The sequence below is a fragment of the Sinocyclocheilus rhinocerous genome, unplaced genomic scaffold (genome assembly GCF_001515625.1).
Source record: "Sinocyclocheilus rhinocerous isolate Xijiao unplaced genomic scaffold, SAMN03320098_v1.1 scaffold534, whole genome shotgun sequence".
NCBI classification, from domain to species: Eukaryota; Metazoa; Chordata; class Actinopteri; order Cypriniformes; family Cyprinidae; genus Sinocyclocheilus; species Sinocyclocheilus rhinocerous.
In genome coordinates this window covers 409,257-417,933 of record NW_015646352.1, presented here as the reverse complement: position 1 = coordinate 417,933, position 8,677 = coordinate 409,257, and the positions used below count along the sequence as shown (strand labels likewise).

The 8,677-nt window shown below is 37.5% G+C and overlaps 1 protein-coding gene across 1 annotated transcript in view; it reads left to right on the top strand.

Annotated features, from left to right (window-relative positions):
* Positions 1-1,592, top strand: part of LOC107707462 (protein VAC14 homolog) — a 10,625-nt gene extending 9,033 nt beyond the window's left edge. The window contains exons 17-19 of the mRNA XM_016511472.1: positions 433-512; positions 592-742; positions 825-1,592. Coding sequence (XP_016366958.1) covers positions 433-512; positions 592-742; positions 825-981 — 388 coding nt within the window. The 3' untranslated portion in view covers positions 982-1,592. The remainder of the gene's footprint in view (positions 1-432; positions 513-591; positions 743-824) is intronic.
* Positions 1,593-8,677: the final 7,085 nt, after the last annotated feature.

Sequence of the window (8,677 nt, the reverse complement as noted above, 5' to 3'; positions counted from 1 at the left end):
AAAAAAAAAAAAAAAAAAAATCTTACAGACCCCAAACTTTTGAACGGTAGTGTATATTAATGAAAAACAATTTTTTTAACATAAACTGTATGAAAAATGAACAATGAAATTATGTATGTATACCTACAGTCATGGAATGTATAGAAAGATCTGGAAATTTCTTTTAAATTGTTATATACAAGTAGGGAAAAGTCATGGAAATTTTGAACTGAATATAATTTTTAATGTTAGATTTTAAATATTTTTTATATTTAAAAAATGACAGCTGTAATCTAATGAGTGTAATCTTTGTAAAATAATTACATACAATCTTTATAGAGTAATCACAAGCTACTGTAGAAGAAATTGAATTTAATTGATCAAAATTGTTCAGAACTCTGGAAATATATATTTAAAAAACAAAAAAAACCCACCTTGATCTGAGCTGATCAGTGGAGATCTGGAGGTAACTGTGGACTTCCTCATGGAAGTGGATAAACTTGTGCAGCTAATCGAGAGCCCCATCTTCACCTGTGAGTCCCATTCATCCACCATATAAAATTGTTGAGTATCATTGTCAGCTCTCTACACTAACACCCATTCTCTTTGCAGACCTTCGTCTGCAGCTACTGGATGTAGAGCATAACCCATATCTCATCAAGGCTCTGTACGGCCTGCTGATGTTGCTTCCTCAGAGTCAGGCGTTCCAGCTGCTCTCGCATCGGCTCAGCTGTGTGCCAAACCCTGAACTTATGAGGACGGTGTAAGTTCTCGTGCTCTCTAAACAGTTTGACAGCATCTAGACTGGATAGTCTGCCTTTTCTCAAGTGCTTTATTTTTTTCAGGGAAGACCCAAAGGCACCCGTCAAAGACAAACGATTAGCCCAGCCACACATCGATTACAGTGAACTGCTCCAGCACTTTGACAGAGTCCAGAGCAAACACCTGGAAGTGAGGCATCAGAGGGCGGGACGCTCTGAGCACCCAGACAGGAAGTTGTAAAGGTCACAGACAGGATGAGATTATGCAGCCTTTGTCCGAAATACCTCAACAGGACCTGTACTGGGCATCTACGTATCACCTTATTCAGTTTTTAATGTATTCAAGCTACTATGGGCATGAGGGACTTCAATGTGCTTTATTTTTATGCTACGTGAAGTGCTTTCTATTCAGGTGCTGGAGTTGATGTAGTATGTACACACTTGGATATAATTTGACTAGGTTGTCTGTTACAGATTAAGGGCCAATGGTTTTATCATTCCCAACTGACTGGTTTAATATAACCCTCCCCAAATCATATGTACAGAACACCTTGCACGTAGCCCTGGATGTCTATTAGGAATTTTTAATGTAAAACATGACCTCTTCTCATGACAAGTACTGTAAATGAGTCTTTAATGGACGTTTGTCTTTTTTTGTATGGTGATTTTATCTCTCACACAAACCATATCCAAAAATATTCACTCTGTTTTCTTAGCATTCCCATTAAAGTCTACTTGTCCTTCATTTCATCATGTTTTTCCACATCGACATATTCATTCTTGGCTTTATGTACATGCAAACTGTTTCTCTGTAATGTGAAGACAAAGTTGCAATAAAGTTGTCCATGCTTATGTCTTTTTTTGTTGGTTTTCTTGAATCAGATGCTGCTTGTCATCATGAGAACCACAGAATCTCACTTTTTACAATCCAGCAGGTGGCGCTGTTGTATAACTTTAGCTAAGAAAGCGTCTAGGCTGTGGCTGAGAGAAAACTCGTAATTTCTCACCGAAAATCCCTATACGCTTCTTTTTAGTTTACAGTATCCCCGCCTGTCACGGATTCTTTTGAACTTTCTCCATTCCACACGAAACATCAAACTTCACATTAATCATAACACTTCTCTCAAGTCCTCTTTCTGCAGATTCATCCACACACTGAACAACAATAAAATACATATCATTTCCTCTGGCTTGCAAGGGTCATTGTATTGTCTTTCTGTTTGTGTGGCATAAAAAAGGTCAGTCTTTCTATGACTTTTACTATATTCTGCATAAAGAAATAGACCAATTTCAGTGTTTGCAAACGGTGATGACGTTTTTGTGGGCGGAGCCTATCTGGTGTCAGAAAATGCCAGTTTTAACAGTCTACAGAAGCCATGCAATAAAAGAATAAAAAAAGGTAATTTTGAGTTTTTATGTCAAAATTCTGACTTTTTTCTTGCAATTCCGAGATTATATCTCACAATTCTGGTAAGAAACATCAACTCGTCATTCTCTCTTTTCCCCTCGGCTCAGAGTCATGAGTTTATATCCCACATTTCTGGCTTTTTTTCCTCAGAATGGACAAACTCGCAATTGTTGAGTTATAAAGTCCGAACTAGGAGATATAAACTTGCAATTGCAAGAAAAAAAAGTCAGAATTGTGAGATAAAATAGGTAAATATTATGTAAAATATTATAGGTTTAAATAGTATTTCATGCTTTAACTGTAGGGCTAATACAATATGTCCCCTATGTGAATGTTATGTAGACCTATTGTTTAAATCAAATGTATGCTTTAAAAGTAGGGTAATCATAGCAGGTTTCATCCATAGTTTGTCCATTTAAAGTCACCATGAAATCAAAATGGAAAATTCTTATTTTTTAATGGAATACTGTAGTGTTTATTATAAATAATTTATCCGTGCACTTCATTATTTTTTTTTAATTCATGTGCCCTCGTAATCTTTAATCAAAAACGTTAACCTCCCCTTCCCCTCAAAACGACTCATCTTCTCTTCCGGTCACGAGCTATGGCGCAAGGGCGGAGCTAGTGACGTGAGGGGTAAACGCTGGGATAAACGACAGGGGGAAAAGCTGAAGCTGATGCTTCACTTTATAGCACTGACATCAGTCATGAGGGAGTACGTTACCCCTAAACATTGAAAAGATATTAGGATATTATGACAACATTACTCTTAGGACATAGCAAACAATTTTTTTTCATGAATATGACTTAACCTGATGGAGGAGGCGCTCAGTCATTCAGGCAGTCTCTCTCTCTCTCTCTCAATTTCTCTCGCGCGTGTGCGCTATTTAGGCATGTTTTGTGCCTTTGATCGTCGTGGTCATCCTTAATAAATAAAACATTTATTCATGCTTGGGTGTCGGCTGTGAATCCAGTGGAGAGAAATCCCCCACCACTAACTGCAAACTGGCATTCAGATCTGCCTCCATTTTGTTTGCAACGTCCCACCTTCCAACGATCCAATCAATTCCCGAAAGACAAAATCAAGTCCCGCCCTCTCATTTCAGATGCCGTTTCACTCGAATATATGTCACAGTAGAGAAGAAAAATACAATCGCAACTTCCGTTTCATGCCGACTTTAAATGTCTGCGTTTAGCTTCAAATGGTGTCTTTGACGACAGTATTAGGCTATATAAAAATTATTTGCATTCCGATTCTGACATCCAAAGGCACAACAATACATTTTTTTCTCTAATTCCATCTATTTTACCCGTTTCCCTCCACTTGTTACCAGTGTTTTTCTGCCACCACAATTTTCGTGTAGCTGCAAGTAACGTAGCCTAACTGTGATGTCTACTCCAAATTGGTCTATAGTCCACCCAAAAATTTAAATTTACTCACTCTCAGGCCATCCAGGATGTAGATGAGTTTGTTTCTTCATCAACAGATTTGGCATTCCATCACTTGCTCACCAATGGATCCTCTGCAGTGAATGGGTGTCGTCAAACAGCTGATAAAAACATCACAATAATCCACAAGTAATCCACACAACTCCAGTCCATCAATTAACATCTTACCAAGTGAAAAGCTGTATATTTATAATAAACAAATCCATTATTAAGACGTTTTTATCTTTAATCTGTTGCTTCTGGCCAAGTTACAAGTCCGCAATAGTAATGCTTCTTTCGGTGATAAAGTCCATTCCCTTTTGTCCTCTCACATCAAAATCCACCAGCATATTTGCTTAGAACTGTTTTCGGCTGTAAATGGTGGTTGATCCGTGCATATTTCTCTCCTGATTCAGACAAGATTACCTTTTCACTTGAGAAAGCAATATTACATATAGATGACTCATATTTTAGCTGGAAGCAATGGTTTTAAGTTAAAACATGAATTTGTTGATTATTGCGATGTTTTATCAGCTGTTTGGACTCTCATTCTGACGGTAACCATTCACTGCAGAGGATCCTTTGTTGAGCAAGTGATGTAATGCTAAATTTCCAAATCTGTTCTGATGAAGAAACAAACTCATCTACATCTTGAATGGCCTGAGAGTGTGTACATTTTCAGCCAATTTTCATTTTTAGGTGAACTTTTTCTTTAGGGAGAGTGTGTAAATTTTCTACAAATTTTTATTTTTGGGTGAACGGGGGAATGTTCACCACCATTATGACTTTAATATATACGATAAGAAACCATGTATCATGTTCACGATCAACTTCAAGATAAGCGGCTCAGATGTTCAGAGTAATATTTGTAGTGTCTACACAGACAGAATTCTAAACAGAAAAACAATGAAAACTTCAGTAGTGCACTAGAAAGAAAGTCTTCATAGACCCAGACAGTGTAAATGGTTTGATAAAACATTTATTAGTTTACTGAAGTCATGCACTCCTTGTGGAGATTGTCACACATAGTATGTTATGTTTTCTATGTGCTCTGTGAGGTTTAATTGGCTCGCTAGGGGTTTTGCTCACACCCTGATTCTCTCTTGGGACATTGTATGGGTAATATGCACTACCTTACAAACTTCAAAAAGAAAAGGGAAAATACAAAAAACTTGGAGCGAACACTTGATCAGGCTTAGCTTTCCGAAAGCTTCTCACTTGACTGATTTTCAGCCAAACTTTGGCTCATTTCGGCAGCGGTTGTGCTTTGATGAAACTGTGGATAAGACAAACGGGTGAATGAGAAAACACTGCTATTCTCCAGTGGGCTATCAGTGATATTGGATTAATAATAGATTGCAGAAGATGATCTTTGATATGCAGTGTGAAACTGTTCTTTGTCTGTGCCTTTGCTCGGTTCGGATTGCCGCAAGGCTTGCTGTTCTAGCTGAGCAGAAAACATCAGATATTCATCATTTCCCACTCCTCAGGCTGTCAGATGCCTCTTGTTGAGTTTCAGCAATACTCTCAGACTGCATTTAATCAGATCTTCTGGTAAAAAAAATTGTGCTATTGAAGCTGAATGAAAAAAAAAAGAATGAAATCTGGATCTAACCTGCTATGTTCAAGGTGTCACGGTTTATCTAAGTGGCTCTACAAAAGTATCAAAGGGATAGTTCACCCAGAAATAAACATTCTGTCATTTTCCATACCATAGAAGTCAATGGCTACGGTCAACTGTTTGGTTACCAACATTCTTTGTGCTCAAGAAAAGAAAGAAACTCGTAAGGATAAGGTCACAACTTGATTCAACAGTTTTTAATATGTATATTTTTACAACAGATCTTAACAAACAGACACAAAAGCACGCTTTATTCGCATTACACAGCTGCAGCTGAATTTTTACAAAGTTAACTCTCAAAAACTAACCGTTTGTTTCAGTTGTACGTTGGTGAATATCCACTTCATCCAGGGCTGTTTGTTCTCTTTGTTCTTAAGTATTTCGATACTGTTTGTTTTACTGAGAAACTGCTTCAGTTGATTCATTCAGCAGTTCGTACAAACATGAATCGATTCAAACCGTTTTGCAAACACTTTTGGCCAATTCACTAAAAAGAAAGTACTGACTCAAAAGAATAATGAATTCACAAATGATTGGCATGTCTGGTTCAGTCGACTACTAAATACTACTGAAATACTCACTAGCAAAATGTTTCATAAGGCAGTCGGAGCGCTTAGTGCATACAGCTGCAGGATCCACTGCAAACTCGCTCCTAAAAGAACTTAACTTAATCCAGTGTCACTTCTGCTAACAATAATAATTTGAATGTCACACTTTGAGACAATTTGAGGGGCGTCACCCACCCCAGCACTCTTCTAAATCCAGCCCTGAATAGCATTACACCAGCCTCTCTTGGTGAACTTTGCCTTCAAACTTTATGTTCCCCACACACAGGCTCATAAGTTCTTGTTAAACCTCACCTTTGGAGGTGAGATCGTTCAGCTATAAAATGAGTGCAGGAAGTCATGACCCATTTCCTCCAAATCCCATAAAGAGGCTGACGATAGGAGACATGCTCAAAGGAAGGCCGTTGTTCTCTGTCCAGGCCCGAGATGATTAATAGGCGGCAATCTCTTTGTTTGTCTGAATGAGAATCGGTGTATATTGCTTTCCACGATCCTCTCACTGTGAGTAAGTCCTTATATATGAGTGTGTCTCAGTTTGAAGGTCCTGAGGGCTTTTGCTTTGTACAGAGATGACAAATGACCCTGTAGCCAGTTCCCACTTTCCTTGCTGCCCTCAGGCAAATGGTCTGTTGTTTTCTGCTCAGAGTTATGCAATGTTTGTTTATTTCCAGATGAATAATACCGTCTAAAAATATTGCGTTGTGCATCATTCTAATTAACACAGTTTGTATCATGTCTTTTTCAATTTTCATGCATAGTTTGAGAGTACACAATAAAACAATCACGTTTAAATAAATCTGAACTTTCACAAAGCTTATGAAGTCATACTGTATATATTGTACTCCTAAACATTACATTTTAGGAGACATACACATTTAGAAATGTAGTCTTTCTTTTCCGGGAAACTGGGCCAGAAATGTTGAGGACTCATCCTGCAATACATAATTTTTTTGTCTAATCAAATGCTCAAAAATGACCCTCTCCCGTAATGTAACTAAAGGCTATTTAAAAAGAAAGAAAGAAAGAAAGAAAGAACGAAAGAAAAGAACTCTGATCGCTGCCTGTTACTATATCTCTGCTTTCTTTCACAGCTGAGAAATATGGGAAATTGAACACCACCTTTGAGTCACCTTAATACAAGTTGTATGAAGTTTCTGCCTTATGAAACATCTTTCTTGATAAGAGTTTATATAAAATGAATGGTGACTTATGTTGAAAAAAATGAAAATTCTGTTATCATTTTCTCACCCTCATGTTGTTCCAAACCTGTCTGCCTTTCCTAAGGCAGTGCACGACTCTTCCTAATTCATCTTTTTGTATTTCACAGAAGAAAGGTAAATAATTAACACATTTTTCAATTTTAAGTGAGCTAGCCCTTTAAATGTTTATTTGTGCCATCTTTATTAAAGTTTTGACTTCCCCCTTAACACAGTCCCTGCAAAAAGCAGTCAAGGATCCTCTTGCAGCAGTCTCTTAAATCATGTGCGGAGTAAATGACAGAAAATTATTACATTTCTTGCCAGGCGTGGCACTGCATTTTCACCCTGCTCTGAAATACTAATCATACTGACTCAATAATGGAGGGTTTTGTCTAGGCTAGCAGTTTCATAAATCATACAGTTCCTTCAATTATCAATAAACAATTATTTATAGAGATGTGGGGAAATACATTCACAGCAAACTGTGGACGGTTCTGTTGCTTCCTATCCAAGAGGAATATCTCGTGCCAGAGATGGTTTGCAGACAGTTTTTCTCCTCACTATTTGCGGTATTCACCTCCTCGCGGCAGACACTAGAGTTATTTCAGACAAACACACCATCATTTGTTTGGCCTGTATTCTCAAGATTTGTTCCTGCCTCTCAGTGAAGACAAATGATTGTGTTCTTTCTTCTGACAAGCAGTCAATACTTCATTTTGTTACATCTCTAGGAGCTCCTCTTAGACTTACAAGGTTTTTCGGGTAAAGGTCTGCAGTATTTTTCAGGAGACCTAATAGACTCAGTTTGTCTTTTCACAATTTAAAAACTGAGGGTTGTTTAAGACTAAAAAAATCAAATTTCACAAGATAAACACGAGATTAGAAGTAAAATCCCCATTGAACTCCAGTTGCATGTTGAATGGTAATAAAGTTTGACAAAATAGTTCACCTGAAAAAGAAATTCTGTCATTTACTCACCATCATGTAGTTCAAACCTGTACAGCTTTCTTCTGTGCAACACAGAAATAGAAATTTTGATTAATAGCAAATGGACGCATAATCTGCAAATTTTGTTTTTCATTAATAAAACAAAATTCCATGAATAACTTTCAATATTAATTAAAATTACTTAATTACAGTGTGAGGTAACAAATGAAACAACACAGCCTTAAGCATGCTAAACAACTCCGCATATGTATGGAGTAAAATGTACGATATTTAATGCTTTGAAATGTAGTGAAGTCAACGTTCTCAAAATGAAAATGGGTCAAGTAAATTATAATTATATGCTGTAATAAGTGTAAACAAACGTAGCTTGCCATGCATTCCACATGAATGAGGATCTCCGCAGTTGGATCACAGCTAGGGTTGCCAACCGTTCCGTATAATACGGAATCGTCCCGTATTTAAGGCATCAAAGAAGCATTCCGTATGAAATACGGAACGAACGCAGTTTGTCCCGTATTTAAGGCATATGCCGTATGAACACCTAGACCATACGAATAACAAACTCTAAATTGAGAATTAATCATTCTTTTTTGACAAGTGTTTGATTTGATTTGGGACTCACGCCGGAGTTGGGTTTTTTAAGACCGCGTTTCGACTTCAGCAAATCAGTTTGAGCGAATACAAACAACGTGATTCCAGCATCCAGCCACGCAAGAAAACGTGCTCTTTGCTGAGGGAAGACGTGATCAATAAGGAAAGTCGTATTT